This window comes from Chionomys nivalis, chromosome 11 (genome assembly GCF_950005125.1).
Source record: "Chionomys nivalis chromosome 11, mChiNiv1.1, whole genome shotgun sequence".
In the NCBI taxonomy this organism is placed as follows: domain Eukaryota; kingdom Metazoa; phylum Chordata; class Mammalia; order Rodentia; family Cricetidae; genus Chionomys; species Chionomys nivalis.
The window spans coordinates 44,970,827-44,990,677 of record NC_080096.1 but is presented as its reverse complement, the minus strand read 5'-3'; the positions used below and the strand labels follow the sequence as shown (position 1 = coordinate 44,990,677).

Genomic DNA, 19,851 nt, shown 5'->3' with positions numbered 1-19,851 from the left:
AGAGATTGCTTCTTTTTCAAAAATAATTTCAAGATAACTAATTTTATACAGTGCAAAAGAATGGAGCTGTATTTCTAGTCATATCATAAGCAAATATTCACTCAAAATAAACCACATGTTTAAAAGCTATAAAGATTTTACCAAGTTAAAACTATGAAGATAGTTTAAGAAAATATGAGTAAATAAATATTCATAGTTAGACAAGATGATACATACCTATAATTCTAGCATTGTTGAGGCTGAAGCAAAAGGGTTGCCACAAATTTGAGGCCACCCTGTGAGTTCAGTGGTAGCCTGGATTACATTCTGAGACTCAAAATAAACAAACAAACAAAAATATCCATTAACTTGGATAAATCCAGTTTCTTAGATATGATGTTAAATACACAAGTAATAAAGAAAAAAGATCAATTAGACTTAAAATCAAAAAGTATAAGCTTTCTTTGCATCTAAGAACATTATTTAATAAGTAAAAGGACAAAAGTAAGATAACTCAGAATGGGAGAAAATATTTATAAATCATGTATTTGTGGAGGAAATTGCTTCCAGAATATACCAAGGACTATTACAACTCAACAATAAGACTCCACTTACCCCAGATTTTTGTTTGTTTATTTGTTTGTTTGTTTGTTTGTTTTTTGAGTCAGGGTTTCTCTGTAGCTTTGGAGGCTCTTTTGGAACTAGCTCTTGTAGATCAGGCTGGCCTCGAACTCCTCCTGCCTCTGCCTCCTGAGTGCTGGGATTAAAGGCATGTACTGCCACCACCCGGCAATACCCCAGATTTTTTTTTTTTTTAATTTTAATTGGATGGTGATTTCTGAACTGCGATTTCTTTTTTATTTATTTATTTATTTTTATTGAAGAAAAAATTTCTGCCTCCTCCCAGCCTCCCATTTCCCTCCCCCTCCTCTCACTCTTCTCCCCCTCCCCCAACTCCTCTCCCCCTCCCTCTCCAGTCCGAAGAGCAGTCAGGGTTCCCTGCCCTGTGGAAAGTCCAAGGTCCTCCCCACTCCATCCAGGTCTAGGAAGGTGAGCATCCATACTGGCTAGGCTCCCACAAAGCCAGAACATGAAGTAGGATCAAAACCCAGTGCCATTGTCCTTGGCTTTTTATCAGCCCTCATTGTCCGCCGTGTTCAGAGATTCCGGTTTTATCTCATGCTTTTTCAGTCCCAGTCCAGCTGGCCTTGGTGAGCTCCCAATAGATCAGCCCCACTGTCTCAGTGGGTGGGTGCACCCCTCGCGGTCCTGACTTCTTGCTCATGTTCTCCCTCCTTCTGCTCCTCATTTGGACCTTGGGAGCTCATTCCGGTGCTCCAATGTGGGTCTCTGTCTCTATCTCCATCCTTCACTAGATGAAGGTTCTATGGTGATACGCAAGATATTCATCAGTATGGCTATAGGATAGGGATATTTCAGGTTCCCTATCCTCAGCTGCCCAAGGAACTAACTGGGGACATCGCCCTGGGGACCTGGGAGTCCCTCTAGGTTCAAATCTCTTGCCAACCCTAAAATGGCTCCCTTAATTAAGATATATACTTCCCTGCTCCCATATCCACCCTTCCTTTATCCCAACCATCCCATTTCCCCAAGTTCTCCCCATCCTCCCCTTCTCACTTTTCTCTCCCCATCTTCCCTTACCCCCATCCCACCCCACCCCCAAGATCCCAATTATTTGCCCGGCAATCTTGTCTACTTCCCATATACAGGAGGCTAACTATATGTTTTTCTTTTGGGTTTATTTAGCTTCTGCTCTTGCATTGTTCAGGACCCCCTGCATAGAGAACGGTGCCACTCACAGTAGGCTGGGTCTTAATACACCAAGTTAGTCAAGGTAGACAGGCCCACAGGCCAAGACCATGTAGGCAATCTTTCATTGAGATTCTTCCAAGGCTATTATTGACTGCATCAAGTTGGCGATTAAAACTAACCAACCACAATAATGTTATATATAGACAATTTATGTATATGACATACACTTATAGAAGACAGATACAAGTATGATCTTTCATGTTTTTATACACTGCATGATTTAATGTATGTGATGTGTTCCAAATAGGAAAGGGGGCTGAAGGTGGTAGCGGATGGAGATTGGGTCTCCTTCAGGATGTTGACAGTATTAAGAAATGCGATAGCGGCGATAGGCGCACAGTTGTGGAAATACTGAAATTTTATAAAGGTACATTGTATAGTAAGTGGACCATATCTTAAGGTTTGATTTAAAATAAAAGGTGCACAAGCTTTTCCATTAATCTCTTTAAACTGTGAAACAAAGTAAGGAGAGCTTTTCTATCCTCTTTTCAAGAGGAAAATCCTAACCTGTCCCTGTGGCTGCAGGAGCGAGCTAGTGTGAAGGACAGGATACATTAGCTACATTTCACCTGTAAAAACTTCCTGTCAAAGATTCCCAGGGGTTCTTGGTAAATGTATCTTTCCCTTTTCACCCAACAGTAATCCTTTAGTAGCATTCAAAAACCGCCTTGCTAGCTAGCAAGATACCTGACTCTCAGTCACCAGAGCATCCTTCCTCCCTGTTGAACGCTGCTCAGTCATTGTACTGGTAGGTTGGTTCCCCTACCACTAGAAAAAGTAAAACCTTTCCTCTAAGAGCTCCTGGGGGCAGGGGAGATGGCTTTGTTGGTAAAATGCCTGCAGCCCAAGTATAAGGACCTGGATTTGGATCCCAGCACCCGTGCAAAATCCTCCATGCACTGACTTAGTTCTTCAGCTCCAGGACAAGTGGGAAAGAAACTAGCGAATCGCTGAAGTTCATTGGCCAACTGTATTAACAAAACTGATGACGCCAGGTTCAGTGAGAGACCTTTTTCTCCAGAAGAAAATAAAATAAAAATACTATCAAGGATGATGCCTGGCGTGGCCTTTGACCTCCACGTGCTTTCACATGCCCGCACATGCACAAGATCCTGGACACAGTTATCCTGGCCTGAAATATGGCTTCCATGAAAGTCGCATTTAATTACAAATTAAGACAACCATATTCTGTTTTGTTACCTATAAACGTGCAGACTGGCATTCGTCTTACTTCCTGCTTTAATTAGCTTTTAGCAAGCATTTGTTGACCACCTACATTATACTAGGCAGTAAAGTAGACCGTGACAATATAGCATTGAGAGGATTACTCATACTCTCTTTTTCTTGAGGTATCCTTGTGCAATGATACAAATGCCATGTATATTAAATTGTATGTTAGTGATAGATACCGTGTGAGGCCAAGTAGACCAAGTACACACCGTGATGTGGCCAAGTAGAGAATGCAGAACCAGAATGGGCAGCCCCGTCTCTGTAAGCAGCTGACATTGGAGCAATGACTGGACAAAATGTGAGTGGAAGCTTTGTTTGCCCTGGAGAAGTTTGTTGCTGATGGTGTTCATGAAACCAGGAGTCCCTTTGGAGTCTAAGCTGGCCTTGAACTCACATCAATCCTCCTGCTTCAGACTCACAAATACAGAGATTGTGAATGCGTGCCATCGCTCCTAGTTGAAAAGAGTTTTGTTTCGTTTTGTTTTTGACTAGGAGAATGGCCTCTGAAATTTTTCTGAGGCAGGAGAATTCTTGGCATGGTATAGGAACAGCAAAAGCTTCTGGTTGAACGTATGGGAGGTGGGGACAGAGAGCTGAGATGACAAGATCATTTGTGGCACTTGAGATTAACATGACTTTGGTTCTGATTTTGAAGATAGTAGAGGTGAGCTGCAGAGCTCTGACGGGTGCACGACCTGTGATTCGGGTTTTAAAGTCATTTTCTAGATGTTCTGAAAGCAAGCTGTACTGACACAAGGGCACATGAGCAAAGTCAATGTAGGAAACTGGGTGTCATGTCTAATCTTTGACCTTCTCACATAATACATACATACATACATACATACGTACGTACACACACGTACATACATACATACGTACACACACAGATACGTACGTACATACATACATACGTACATGCATACGCACATACATATGTACGTACGTTCATACATATGTACATACATACACACATACATACGTACACACATGTGTACATGCATACATACTCACGTACGTACATACATACATACGTACATACACGCACATACATACATACGTACACACATACATTTGTACATACATATATACACACATACGTACATACATACACACATACATACATGCATACGTACGTACGTACATACATACACACATACATACACACACACATACATACGTACATACATACATACATATGCACACATACATAGACACACATACTACACACGCCAGTTGTTGCCATCACAGAAAATGAGTTCTTTCCTAAAGTCAGCTTCTCTGAGGCATAGTGAGAGCTAGGAAGCAGAGAAGTAGAAGAAAATCTGAAATAAACCAGTTAACCCTTCCAGGAACTTGAATCCAGTTAAAATACCCCACCACTGGAATATAAAATGTTGATGAATAAGAAAAAAAGCCCAAAACATGAGACACACATGACACCAACTAATCCTACCTTCTCATTTGACAGCAGATTGCTGTTGTCAGCAAAAGTATTGATCATATTCTACCCGGAGATCCTGACTGCTGGCACCCCATCCTCCCTGTTGAATGTCTTTGGGGTATATTTTATCACTTTGGTTCCCTGGGGGCAATCTGAGGGTCTTTGAATCTCTTACTGCTGTGTTGAATTAATGGTGTTCCTGTGCCTTGAAGAACCATTGCCTCTACTGAGAGACCAGGCTTCCCGAGCCAAGCCGGAGGTAGAAGTTTAAATGCACACCAGCGTGCTGAGAGCAGCCGGGAGAGCCCACCAAAGCCTGAAAGTTGAATTCATTATTCCTGTCTCACTGTTATTTCTTTGTGTAACACAGACATTTTCTCTGCTTTGTAATCCTCTGCAATGAAAAGGACTTAAAATCCCTCCAGGGTTTCTCCCTGGCTGTAGCCTAACATATGCCATTCAGGAAATCTGACCCCGTGTGTTAGGTGTTCTCTCATCGTGGGCTGAATGGGCTAAACAATGCAGAACGAGTCTGACAGGAGGTTCAATAGCTTGAAATGCAATGCACAGGGTGGAAAGAGAGAGTTCATTTGATTAATGTGAGCACTGTGAACTTCGGCTAAAAGAAAAAAACCCCAAACATGCTGACATATCACCGGGCATGGAAGAGAAAATGCAGAGCGAGGGACAAAATGAATACTGTTTAAAGGGGGGTTCTCTGCAGTTTCAGATACTCAGATTCTTTGCTTCGCTGAGGTAAACTGCATGCAGTCTACACACCCCACGGGAAGCTCTCATGCTGATTTGGCTGCACGTCAATTTTCTCCTCTGATTTCTGAAGGGAGCTACTTGCGATGGTCCTCTGCAACCTTGTGTGTCGTTTGCTAAGTCATTCCTACTCACACTGGAACGGTCTCTACCCTGCCAGGGAAAGTGGCATGCCATCAGACAGCAAAATGCACGGACAAAGGGCTCAGTAGCAACTCTGGCAGCGAGGACCCAGGCAGAGGCACGGAAGATGAGCTAAGTTGCTGAGCGGTGGGCTGACAGTGTATCGGCGTTCAGGATGTTGCGCGTGAGCGACTTGCCTCCTCCCAGGCGACACTCGTGGATCTGGTAGGTGTTGCTGTAGCCGCAAACCTGATCTGACACTTCACGAGCAGAACTGGGAGGTGGCTTCATGCTTAAACATGAATGACGAGAGATTTCAAATAAGCAGATGCTTGCGGGGAGCTGTGCACTTTGTAAAATTATACAAGGTTTTAAGCATAGTGAGAGCTCTTTTACTTTTTCAGAGAGGAAACGTTCTTTACTTTCTGATTTTTGTTTTAATTTTAGGAATGCAGATTAAATTGATTGGAGTTTTTCCTTAGTGATAAGGAATCTGCTAATTCAAGTCAGGGTGAAGTTTGTGAATATGAATTTTTCTTGACTTGAACTTTAAAGTAAGACTTTATTTCTAAATCTTTCATCTATTAAACTCCTACAAAAAGGAAATAGAAAGTATTGGGCAGTTATTACAAAACCATAAAGACTTTTAAAAACCATGTCTGAATATGTATTTTATGTGGCTCATGGATTATATTTTTAGTCTTGTACTTTTTGTTTATGTATTTTGGCAGTGCTGGGCATGGGATCTAGGGCCTCACACGTGCTAGGTGAGCTGCTCTACTACTGTGCTAGAACCAAGCTCTAATCGTGTTCTTCAAAACTATAGAAGAGATTTAGATTAGTTTGCACTGTTTAAAATATACTTGTTGTCTCTGAACTGTGGCTCCATTTTGGGGGCTAATGGCTTTAAGAAATAGGGAATTACAGGTGGCAGGGGAGCAAAGAACAGCACAGTCCAGAGCCAAGCAGATACTTGTTGGTGTCACAAGAACTGATTTGTGCCCTTGAACAATTCCAAACTCATTTATTCCAAAGGAACTTGCGCATGTATTTTAAACCTGAGCATTGCACACCGTGGTTCTAGAGGGCAGATGGGGTAGTTGGCATGATGATTTACACAGTGTCTAGCCTGGGACTCCTTGCTGTCTTCACTTTCAACAGTATTGATGAGTAACTCATCAGGAAATCACAGCACTCTGACTCTTCATTTTGTACATAGTTAGTCCTCATATGTCAAACCACAGCACTCTGACTCTTCATTTTGTACATAGTTAGTCCTCATATGTCAAACCACAAGGTTTCCTGTTAATATTTTCTTTATAAAATTCAGGAGGCATGCTAGGAAAAGGCGCTTAGAATTTGTATTGTTTCTTCAGAACTGTTGAATTTTAAAGAGAAATTTGGTCAATTGGTTCAAAAAAAGAGTTATTTTCCTCTCATTTTGTATAAATGTATCTAACTGTGGTCTTTAATTGAGCTATAGAAGTACTTAGCCCAGTATCTGGTCCAAAGAACTCGACATATACTAGCAACCCCACTTCCATCTCCTTTATGCCTGTTTAAGGCAGTCATGTGCTTCTCTGAGCAGAACATCAATGTTCTGCAAAGAGATGGCTAGGGACAGGAAACACTTGTTAGGTTTCAGAACTATGCTGTGTGAACAATGCAATGGGACTTTCTAGAAAGCAGACTGTTTTAAGAAGAGAAAGGGTGAATTAAACATATTTGATCACGCATTCCCTTTGGGAATGAAATGTCTATGTAAGCTGAGTGGACGGCTCATGTTTGGAGAGTGCGATAGTGTTCCATGGAGATGGGACTGCCGGAATGAGCCCAATCCATATAGCTGGAAAGTCCAGCTTCTTTGAGCTTGGATGGGTGAGGACTCCCATGTTCTTGACTAGAAATGAGCTTCCAGGGCTTGCCTTAAAGTGTTGTGAAGATTGGGACCAGATGAGAAGTCTCAGTGTAGGTCCTGGCACAAATGAAGTGTCCCAAAACCAAGCTTATATCAGAAACATAATAAAGTTAATATGGGTGTGATGTGCTGACTATGGTGTTTAAATAAGACATAAAGGTACTTAGCTTAGAATCAGATCCAAAGAGCTCAACATATACAGACAATCCCATTTTTGTCTACTTTACCTCATCTGTAAGTTGGTTAACACTGCTGAAAATTCCTATTTTTTTTATCTATAATGTACTATACAATTAATTTTTAAAAATATTCTCTTAGCCCTAGAGACATTGATTTACTCATCTTTCTAATATACATTAGTTGAACACTTGATATTTATCAGCTACTGCATTTGGGTTTCTGGAAATGGATGTTGTATAACTATCAAATAAGATGAACCAGAAAATTAACAAGCAACTCTAAATTGGGTGTTACAACAGTCATACATGTGTGCATGCTTTGCCTTGGCAACACAGATATGCTTGTGTTCAATGGGGTTATAAAAGGAAGTGGTTCCTTACTAGAATACTGATGGATAAGTAAGTTATAGGAAAACAGAAAATCAAAGACAGACCTTCCAGTCACCATATAGCAGAACCAAATTCACTTGGGGATGGAAGGAATGTTGGTGTTCCCAAGTCACAAGAAGAGAAGAGATGGCTTTAAGCAACACTCAAAGGGCAGACCAAGCTGATTGAACCTCAGAACAGAGCCATGAGGAGCCTACAAGTATAGTCAAGCAGGAAAGGATGCAGCTCAACGAGACACCAGCCTGGAGGCGGAGGCTAGTTCGGGTGGTTTCTATGGAAGCCAAGGGTACTTCCAAAGAAATGGAGTTGTGTTCTATTTTAACAAGACAAAATTTAGACAAGGCTGCTAAGCCCACAGGAGTCTGTTTGCCTTTCTCTGTAGTCTTTGAGGTGGAGCAATGGCAAGTTGGAAATGGGGTCACAATTATAGGGCTGAAGTATAAACAGAAAAATATTTTCAGGTTTTGACAGTGGAAGGTTTAGAAACCTCCATAAGAAAATTTATAAACTTTCTACACTTAGTGACTGGTCTCTTTTTTTACATAACTCCTTTAGGGTTAAGAGTGAATTGATTCCAGTTGAATCAATCTGACTTACACAGGTTTTAAAGTTAGTTTTCATATATATATATATATATATATATATTTTTTTTTTTTTTCCCATTGAACTACAGCTAGCAGCAAATTCAAATGACAAATAAAACTGCACTTTCCCTTTTCAGTTACTTCCAATTCAGTTAATTCTACGTAAACAATCATTCTAATACTCTGCTGGAACTAAACTTAAAGGAATCTCGGAAGAAATCCTTCCGTAATGGGAGTCCTTTACCCAGTAACGTGCACCCAGCTCATCTACTTCAGAGTCACATGCTTTGTTCTGCACCACTCCTTAAAGTTGGATGCACCTAGACTTAGTGTATCCAGGAGGTCAGATGATGAGATTAACTGAGTACCATAGCCATCCACACAAGGAACTAAGTGACTACTTTGTTACCATAACCAGAAATGAGTAAATATTTATTCTCTGAACTAAGAGAAAATCCATAGAGCCTGACAGAACGTATTCGCTGCTGCTCAACTCTGAGCAGACGCTAATGGTCAAACCGTGCAAGAGCCAATTCTGACAACCATTAGGTTAGAATTCTGCATGTGGTTCTGTTGTGAAGTGCAGCTTTTTTGTAGCTCAGAAATAACCCTTTGCTCTAATAACCTGAGCATCAGGAGGAGAAAAAAAAAACCTGCCTGAAACTAGGTTTCTGTGATGAAGAAAAAAGGCAGTGAATTCTGAGTAGTCACAAAATCTGGATGCACTATCTTTTGCTGGTAGGCACTGGTAGGTACAGACAGAAGAAAAAGCCATTTCAATCAACAGCTAATTTATTTATAGACACCCAAGCTGATTCTTTTTGGTGCTATAGATAGCATTCTCCTCTTGAGATTTTAGCCATACACGAAATAAGCAGAAAGAAGTGTCTGCAATTTTATTTCCATGAGAAATAAAAATGTACACGGTGCTTGAAAAACTACATTTAAATGTTCTTCCTTTGCTATTTAATGGAGTTTCCCACAGCCTACTCAAGCAGAATGTGCATGTATGTCAATCATCCATCATCCACTGCATACTCACTGTGCTCTGCCTGGAGCTGAGTGTAGTTAAGGGTTGGAGGCAGGGTTGAGAAAGAAGTACGGATGCACTTGTGTTGAGTTGGGGACAGACAAACAGACCCTATGAGATTATTTCCCTGACGAGGCATGCAAAAAACCTTTTTTCCTCAGCAGACAAAAGAGCAAGAAGAAACGTGTTCTTATTCAGTCTAAATGGTACCTAGAACTTCTAAGCTGGGTAAAACAGATGGCTCGGGCTATCAGTTCAGTAGAAGAGCTAAAATTATCCTGAGAGTTGATTGCAGGAAGGGATGTTCACTTGCTCCTAAGACCTTCCTCCCTGTAGGAGATACAGTTTACTCTTTATTGCATAGCTGAATCAATAAGGGCAAAGTTCCCCAAGCTGACTGCAACAAGGATTCCAAGACTGGAGGTCAACTGGCCAAGCATTGCCAAATCTGATAGTGGTTTCAGAGTTCTGCCTATAAAACCTCAGGCCTGACCAGTTTTGCTCTCAGTATTGACTAAAGGTTGCAGGTTCATTCACTTTCTGACCACTCCAACCCTGCGGCTCCCCCAGTCAGTACTCTTGTGCTAACACAATTGGTCTGAGGGCTAACCCCATTCCCTTTAGTATAGCGCAGGAATTCAATTTCCTCCTGATAATTAGAAGGCAGGAAGAACTAAACATTTCACCTATGCTCCTCTACTAATCCAAATGATATCAAAGATGGAATTAAGCATCTTCAAAGACAATCAACCCTAAAATATATCAGTTGATCATTTTAATGATATTTCTGTCAACAATTAATGGTGGATTTTTGAATTGCCATGCCCACCACATCAGTTTTTAGTAAAACAATCCTAAAGTAGTTCATGCAAATTAACTCGACTTCAAACAATACTTCAAAATATTGCTTAGGTTCATGAGTGATTCAGTGTAGGTAGAATGCAAAGAAGTACCCAAATCACAGCTGCCCTCATGATTAACTTCCCTTTTCTGCGGGAATAAGACTGTGTTCGTTCACTGACTGACATTGTTGAAATTGCTCCTCTGTCGTGCTTGTGGTCAGTGGCCCCAGTGATGGAACACTAACGAAGGATCTGTCCTCGCCACTTTCCTGTGCAGGAGGACCTTACCCTCTAGTTAGTGAGATAGACACCTGCCAAGAAGATGATCTGAGATGTTAAAAGAGTTGTAACATAAAGTTCCTTGGAGCCCCATAGAGAGCTAGTTCAGGCTTCAGAGAGGGGGTGGCATTTGGACTTCACGTCTCTGGGGGCTGAGTGTGAGGGAGGCCCTCCAGATAAAGGCACACAGAAAAGGGCATGTTTGATCTAACCAAGATAAAGCCTACAGTATGACTTCTACATTTTATGTATGCTTGTTCCTGTAAACAAAGGCTTCTCTGTCCCACCCTGTTCTGTAGCCACTTCTAAATGATCACCCAGAGACTTAATATTAACTATAGAAAGTTTGGTCTATAGTTCAGGCTTATTACTAACTAGCTCTTACATATAAATTAACCCATTTCGATTCATCTATGCCTTGTCACGGGGCAATGACTTCTACCAGTCTGCTGACATCTTGTTCCTCTGGCTGCTGGCTGGCGTCTCTCTCACTCTACACTTCTTTCTCCCTATATTCAGTTTGGTTTTCCTGCCTAGCTATATTCTGTCTTGCTATAGGCCAAAGCAGCTTTTATTCTCAACCAATGAGAGCAACATATATTCACAGCGTAAGAGGGGTTATCCCACAGCATGTTTCCACACATTGCATGTCACTCACTGAAGTGAAATAGAATGTGAGTTCTATTAGAGACAGAATTTTTTCAGTTTTGCTAATTGACATATGGATATAGATATGTAGGTATAGATGGTGACATGGATATAGGTATCTAGATATAGATGGTATGGACAGATGTAGATAATGTACATATATGCTTAGACTAACACAGCACTTAACAATATTCATCAAATACTTAAGCTAATAAATAAGTATGTGTGTTGGGGGTAATTGTCCTACTTGATATGTACTTATATCCATAAATTTCAGTGATTTTGTATAGATGACATATGACAAGCCTTGGTCAGTTGCCCTCTTACTCCTGGAACGCTTGACTTGAGAACTTATTTGCAAACTAAGATGGTGTTCCAGTCTTTAAGCTGACACAGCAAAGTTCCCAAGCACTGAAACATCTGGTTGGCTCTGAGCAACATTGTAAACTATAGTCAGAACACAGCAACTTGGAGGTGTGTCTGTCGCACAAGTGGCAAATATTCAGGCTCTGTGACATTTTCGGAACCTCAGCTCAAGGCCCTTGGCGTTTTATTGATTTCCAGGTAATCAATCAGAGGCTCCAGCAGTGCCTTGCAGTCTTAAAAAGGTACACGTTGTAATGGCTCCCAGGCTAAACTAAGCTTCACACTAGCATGTGCGTTAGTTGGAAGCATTCATTGTTCAGCAAAGTTTCAGTCATTCCTCAAAAATAACTAAGACAGGACACGTCTTAGAATTGGAATTCTAATTCACATAATAAAATATTATCATCTTTTGTCACAATGGCATTTCATTTTATAAGGACATTAAGAGCATGCATTGTGTGTGTGTTCAAGCACATAGATATGTCTCTGTCATAGTATTTGGACAAAGTTCATGGGGGCATACTGTGAAATCACCATTTTATGATTTTTCTTTTTTCTCCTGAACAAACTCTACATAAATTAAAATGTATCACATTGTTTAAAAACATAAAATATGTACTTTTGCCAAGGTAGAGTCCCTTATGTACACTGATCTGTTCTTCATGAGAAACTGCTTAATGGGTACTCCTATATCTGCATTACAGATAAGGCTTGGATAATGTTAATTTTCCTGGAACACACACTGAGCAAAATCTGAATGAAAACCCAGTTCTGCATGACTCTAAAATGCTTGCTCTTTCAGCATGTGTGAAATGCAATTTGCATAATTACTGATTTCTTGGTAATGATTTTAACTTTTAAGTTATCATGCATAAGCATATAAATATTTAAATTTTAGTTAATGAGTGTATTTACATTCTTTTGTGACCTTTTATAAGCAGAAAACATTTATTATCCAGTTTGTTGATGACTAATGATCTTGTCTAAAAATATTTTGATTGCCTACTGAAGCAGTTAACCAATTTTTATGGTATTTTTGCTATGGGCAAAGAGGGACTACAGAAGATACACTGTATACAAACATTGTAGCATATAAGTGAGAGATACAGCTCTTCTTATTTTAGATAATGAATCTTGTACCTTCAGGACCCAATTGATAGATATCAACCATCTATCAGTAAGGATCTACCTTCATTTTTTTATTGCTAATTTCATTTAAAGTCCTGATTCGTTATTGTTCCTCAGTGTTATCATGGGAACTCAACCAGCAAGTCATTGAATGGAAAATGGATAACCCCAGACTAGGTCAAGACCTGTCTATGTGTAGACAGTAGTGACCACATTTGTCAGTAGACAGTGGACAGTGCACAAGATGACTAGCAACAAAACAAACGGAAGGAAAGAAACATAACTTACATGGAGAAGATCCAGTAGTATGGACTTAGAAAGGGAAGAACTCTACCTGTGGACAAAAGGAGTACTCCTCATGGGGTGATCATTATATCCCAAAATGTGTTATAAGGGGAAATATACTAAAATAGATACTCAACAAGCATAAGTTGCCCTATTTGCTCAACATTGAATTTACAATGTCTAGAATGGTACTGTTGTCCATCAATATTTACTAAATGAATAACTACATAAATGACCCGAGACATCCAGCTCATTTGGATCAGTCTAGCTGTCCACAAGGGACTAATGGGCTTGATGTGCAGGCTGGGTAGACTCCTACCTCAAGCTGCACTGCATTTCTGCTTTGTCAAGGTGTGCAATGCACTTCTTACAAGGACAGGGAGCCCTTAGAATCTGTGGACTATGCTTTCAACTCCGTTCTCTACCAGAGAAAACCACTTCACTTCCCACCGTCCCCGAGCTGAGTAAGTCAGAGCTCACTATCCTCCCCAGAGCTTCTTCAAGCTTCTCCCCACCTCTCAAATTCACGATGAAAAATTTGACATTAAAAAAATATATATGGACTTCAAATCCATTTATTTGACCCCATTTCTAGAACTTGTAGTATCCTTCCTCATGACTCTCGAAGGCAACACATATCTGTTTCCTCAGTGGAAACAATACCTAGACTATGGGACTTATGGCCAATGAGTCCCCTATATCAGTCTATCCCTTTAACACCAAAAAGTAGTGAAAACCTTCTCAGTGAGATAAAGCAAGTAAAATCAGAAATGGTGATATCTATGGATCCATTTAGCATGTTTCAACAACAGCAGGATATTTCTGCTTAGGTGGGACAAAGAAATAAATACCCTGCGCCTATGACTCTACAGAACTCAGTCAAGTAGGGAGAAAGCAGATGGGAGCAAATACAGCTTGTGGTCTGGTCAGCATCAGCCATAATAGAAGCTTTTATTAACAGGAAGTGGCAGGTTGAGCTGAGGGAAAGGACAGAAGATTTATGGAAACATGAGACGGTGCAACAAATTGAAAGACTTGAAAGATGATTTCATGGTGGATTCTGACTCACACGAGGAAGAGAAAGTTAGGAAATTAATCAAGCTGCATATCATGTAAGGTCAGTCAGCTGAGACAGGCTAGGAACCTCCTCTGCCCCCATAAAAGCTTTGAGAAGCCACGGAGGGCTTGGGCAGGAAGCGTTCTGGCTAGATGACTTACAAGGATGATCAAGTGGACTACGTTCCAGGCGGGAGAAACATTAATAAGCTTACTGCCATACTCCTTAGCAGTGACATAAACTAGGGGACCTGCAGCCAGAAAGGAGGAACTTAACTCAAGAAAGGCCAGAAAGGAAGAGTCCTGGCGGCTAGATAACCTGGTCACTTAGACTCATTTATAACTCTAGCGAGCTTTGGCAGGCCACCGGCTCTGAGTTGGCTTCCCACAGCTGTGAAATGGCCCTAATTTGATTTTTTTTTTTTTTTTTTTTTTTGCTACTGTTGGTGGTGATTAGCTGCAGGAAGAAAGAATAAATTTCATGTTGCTAACTGAGCATGTGTGTGTGTGTGTGTGTGTGTGTGTGTGCACTAGCATGTTGGCACTGAAGCATAGTAATACACAATTTTTCACAAACATCTGAAAAGGTAATGACCACCTTTAGAGTACCTGAGCTGCTTTATTCATGTGTCATTTCAGGCCATTACATTGTCCCCAAGCAGTCACTCAAGGATATGGGCCTAATAGGAGACAGAACTGGTCTACAGGCATGCCTATTAAGTCTCCATGCCTGTCTGAATACTATTATGCTAAAATCAGAAATGAAGAAACCAGTGGCAGCTCGGTTAAGAGGCTCAGCTGCATACGGTGTCTGTTTCACAGCTAAATTCATGAAAGGGTGTTTTCAAAAATTTATCTGTTTAAATACAAATAATCAAGAGCACTTTAGGGATAAACATGGCCCATTGGCAAGATTCGTGTTACTGTCTGCTCTACCCGGTCTCAAATCTCAGTGCTGACACATAAGCCCATGCTCTTTTATTTGTTTCCAATTACAAATCTAAGTCTTTATACAATGATCTTTCATATTTTAGGGTCTGTCATTATATCATCTGCGATACTAGCTATGCAATAGTGTAAGAGCTGATGCTAATGCTTTGAAGGCAGTAGGTGGTTGCTGAAAAGCTCTCGGCCAATTTGATTTTCTCAACTAGCGGCTTTAGGTCCAGTTTGTTTGGCTACGTAACCCTGGGCCTGACACTGACATCTTCGTCTGTATCTCTATGCACCATCTTCTCTCCATCCCACGGGGTTTACATGATACCACTGGAGTATGCCTAAAAGCGGTCCAGGTAGAGGAGCAGGCAAGCCTGCCATGGGCTCTGTTCTCATCTCTCTTTTGGGAATGTTTTATGCCTAGCTATCATAAAATAAAACATAAAATAAAAAACAGAATTAGAAAATTATTATTTAGACTTACTGTGAGAGCTTTAGACATCTTCAATAGTTTAGGATATCTTCTCAAAATAGAGGAAAAAAAGAGGAGAGGCCTCTTTTTTTTTTTTTAAAAAAGTACATCTTTAAGTGTTGTATGTTTCCAGCTTTAATATGCTATATATAATCAAATATGGAAGACTATTCCTAAGAAGAGAATTTTAAAATTGATAAATAATATGCTGTGAAATTGGCTTTCTTTTCTTCTTTTTGGTTTTTATTTTAAATGATTTTGTCAAAGGATGTTAATTCATGAAAGGCCAGTTGCCTTCCAGTTGGTTGCCACAAGACTTTTGATGCCACTGACCCCTTAAAGGCCAGGCAGATGTCACTGTCTTTTGGTTGCCTGACCAAGAAATGTACATATTTCTTGGGCATTGCCTTTTATTTGTGATTTTAAGAAAGGCAGTATTTCTAATGCTTGAAAAAATTTAATACAAAATACAGAGTACTCTTAAATAATGTGCTAAATGAAATATTAAAGAAAATTGCTCCCATATTTTAATTAAATATTTTAGTAAGCATTCTCCCATTTAATCCAGTTTTAATTGCATTATTAATTGTTATGAAGGAAATATTCCTAGGGAAAAAGCCAAACCAATGTTCTAATTGCAGCTTTTACTGCTTTGCGTGATAAAATGCCTTTGATTGGTGCTGAGCCAGAAGAGCTTGATTGATAATATCTGTCTCGGATGTCACCCTGGGAGAAAAGAATAAAACCTCAGTAGACTTGGTGCATTGCAGCTGTCTCTGCTGCTCCAATTTCTCTGTCCCATTGACGTCATTGAGAGGTTTCAGAGCCGCCCAGGGTGTCTAGTAAACCAGCAGGTAAATGAAAGGAAGAAACAGAAAAACACTGATTCATAATGCAGCCCTCACTCCAAAGAGGTGGCTGCCCTATTCTGTCAAGTAATGTGCAGGTTTTTTTCCTTCCCTGCACAAAAAAAAAAGGAAGAAGAGAAAGGAAAGAAAAGAAATATTCATCAGTTATCCAGAAATGTGGGAAAGCCTCCACAAGGAATGCAAATTGCATAAGCCTTTCTGGAATCAGATTGTAGTGCAATGAGCCATGTTTGTCCGGAGTTCTCAGATGTCATAACCCACAGCCAGTTTGTCTCTAATCAGGCCACTTTCTAATGAAGCAGAAAATGGCCTAGGAAACAGCTTTCCCTGGTGACAGGGCCATTCCAAACAGCGTGGCTCAGCACCAACACCATTCTCACCTCCTCTCTCTTCAGGGGCAGACTTTGTCAATTCTGAACTCAGGGCCCCTTCAAAAGGACAGGAATGAAGTGTGGAGTTGCAGTACTTCCTAGAAAGAGGCTTTTGTTTGATGTGTGTGTGTGTGTGTAATATTTTATATCAGCTTAATACATTAAATGTATGATAAATTCTAAACACCAAGGCATCTTCCCACAATGAACCTTTTCTCAAACCTGTCACACGGCAATTTTGTGACTTGGCCAAATATTAGTGTTAAAATATGTTCAAATGCTAATTTTCTTCTGCCGGACTACTTGGCTGCTGGGGAAAAGGGAATGATCTCCATCCTCCTCTTCTCATTCCCCGCCAGAAATAGCTGGGAAGGGCTCACAATAGCCTAGTAGCTTTCAATTCATATATGCAGGCAACAAAGTTCACGGCATACAGCCAACCATAACTGAATCCTCCCCGCTCCTGTGAGTTCACAAAACACGGTGGCTTTCATTTTCTAGACCATTTGATTGTCATTTTATCCAGTCCTATGTCCTACCTTTGTAGGTATTAAGCATTGATTGGCATGTGTTATGTGCTTTGAGGTAAGGGATAAGAAGGCACAACTGGACTTCCTAAGGTTAGAAAAGTGAGGAAAAACCATGGATCCACATATACCCATATCTTGAGGAAAACAAAGTTCAAGATGAAGGTATAATATCTGACAATGAACTTGGATTAAAAGGACATTTCCAAGAACTATATAAGTACTCATGAGATTTCTAGCAGTGAAGGCAACGGATAGTAGAGCCATTTTAGGCCAAGTGTCTACATGATTTGAGGGATGACAGGAAGGACATATGTAGCAGGCTTTCTTTTGGGTCACCCACCAGCTCTCAAATCGTGGCACGGAGACTTATTACTAATTGTGAACATTCAGTCTTAGCTTATAACTTAAATTGACCTGTTTCTCTTCATCTATGTCTTGCCTTGAGGCTTTTTACCTTTCTTTGATTCTGTATATCCTGTCTGCGCCTAGCTGACTGGCAGCTGCAAGGCTGGCCCCCTGGGTGTCGCCCTGTTTTTCGCCCTCATTCTCATCTCTCTCTCTCTCCTTTCTCAGAGTCTTCCTCCTATTTATTCTCTCTGCTCCACCTATCCGTCTACTATAGGCCATTCAGCTTTTTATTAGACTAATCAGGTATCTTAGGCAGGCAAGATGAAAGAGCAACACATGTTTACATAATTAAACAGATGCAGCGTAAACAAATGTAACACATCTTTACAGAGTTAAAGTAATATCCCACAACGTAAACAAATGTAACACATCTTTACATCACTAAAGTAATCTTCCATAGGAGATACCGACACAAAGGCTGTTTTGAAAGACAATGCTGGGATCTGATGAAGGCAAGGCTGGGCCTTTGGTGGCTCTTTGTAAATACTAGTGTGAGGGATTTGTAGGGGAGGGGAGAGACAGTTACATGCTTTAGCCAGAAAATGAAACTCACCTGTGCTTTAGTAAAACTGACTAGGAACAGTGTGTAAAACATAGGAGAGAAGGGGGAAAAAGCATCGTTCATGATGGCTGCAGTTTCATGGAAAAAAGCTATGGGGAAAAACATCAAGTAAGTGGGGTCATAAGAGTTCACTTGGTGAAATATATTATTGAGTATGAGCTGTCCATCAGACAACTTATAAGTTTGAGATTATAGCAATTATAGACAAGTTTTCCAAGTCTTTTATTCAGTCCAGGTAGGAATGGGAGGGGGTGGGGCGCTGCTAGAAGTCATCAGATGGCGTGAGGGAGAGTGCCCAGCACTTAGCGCTACTATTTTGAATAGAAGAAAATTCGGAGTTGGGCTAGGAGTTTCTGAGATTGTGGGAACATCTCAAACAGTCTTTGGGAAAAGAAGCTTGCTTTACCAGGCTAACCTGCAGTGGGTACTGTCGGGGCTCCTGGCATGTGCGTGCGGTGTGCACTTTTCCTAGGGCAATGAGAACAAGGAGCTATTTGCCACCAACAGACCAAAGAGATGATTCCACCCAAGCTTAGTTGGGTGAACCAATGAGTTTAAAGAGAGTAAACTCCAGGGGAGTGGGTGAGGGGCTGCCTATGAGAACCTGAAGGGGGATTGGCCCCAGAACCATTGAAGTTTTACCTAGCGGGTTTTAAGCAGCTTACATGTGCCTACTGTTCTGCTTTGCTGGCCAACTATGAGCTACTCGAGCTCTGACTCATGTGCCTCCCGAGCCCGCTCTCCAGGGAATGTTCGTGGGCACAATCATTTGAGGATCTCCTGTGGGTAATCACAGATATTCTGATTTCAAGACAGCAGGGGTATACTATACCTAAAAGACCGTTTTCCACAGCGGCAGGAGGCTAAGGCTTGGGTATGATGAGGTATAAGGACAGGAAACACCACCTAGATATAGACTGTTCTCATAATCAGTTGAGAATGGTTGGTTTAGAAGATTATCACCATTGCACAAAGATTTTTCAGAAGGTTTAATTTGGTAAATTGTTTCCTATTCTACCTATCATTTTCAAAGCTTGGTTGGAATATATTTATATTCATTATATGATTTTGATAGCTTCATGAAGGTTAATTTTAAAAGAATGTTGTTGGGAGCTTATCTTTCAATATAATCATTGCTTTGTGTTGCCACTGGACTTATTTCCATATATGCGTATATCATAAAAAAGTTATTGCATGTGTTATATGAGGAATATTGACACTTGAAACTAGATTGCCTACAGGCATGTGAGTGACCTAATATTTCAGTTAGAAACAACTGTTTAATGTTCATGACCCTTTGTTCCTTTTTGCTTAGAATGTAGATTCAGTCGAACTGCCCCTTCCTCCTGGGTCTCCCGTCCATCCCCTTGCACACCAAGATCTTAAGATTCTCTGTTTCCATGACACTGTCCACTCTGGCCACACCTCCTTAGGAAGCATGCCTTCTCCTTCCTCTCTGGACCCACTGTGCTGAGTGGAGCCTTTCTTATATGTTCAGTCCTTAGGAAGCGAGGGAAATGCCTGCTCACCTGGAGACATGGTTTTCATAGCAACGGCTAAAGGTTTCATTGTCTCCACTAAAAGCCTCTTTGTGCTTCGTGTCAATGTGAAGACTGTCACCTCT

At 40.7% G+C, this 19,851-nt stretch overlaps 1 protein-coding gene across 3 annotated transcripts in view; it reads left to right on the top strand.

Annotated features, from left to right (window-relative positions):
- Pde4b (phosphodiesterase 4B) overlaps positions 1–19,851 on the top strand; it is a 533,851-nt gene that overhangs the window by 340,772 nt on the left and 173,228 nt on the right. Inside the window, exon 1 of one of the 3 annotated variants that reach the window (XM_057785531.1) lies at positions 5,471–5,599. The exons of the other annotated variants lie outside the window; for them this stretch is intronic. Coding sequence (XP_057641514.1) covers positions 5,550–5,599 — 50 coding nt within the window. The 5' untranslated portion in view covers positions 5,471–5,549. Of the gene's footprint in view, positions 1–5,470; positions 5,600–19,851 lie in introns of those variants that run through there. 3 annotated transcript variants of the gene reach the window in all.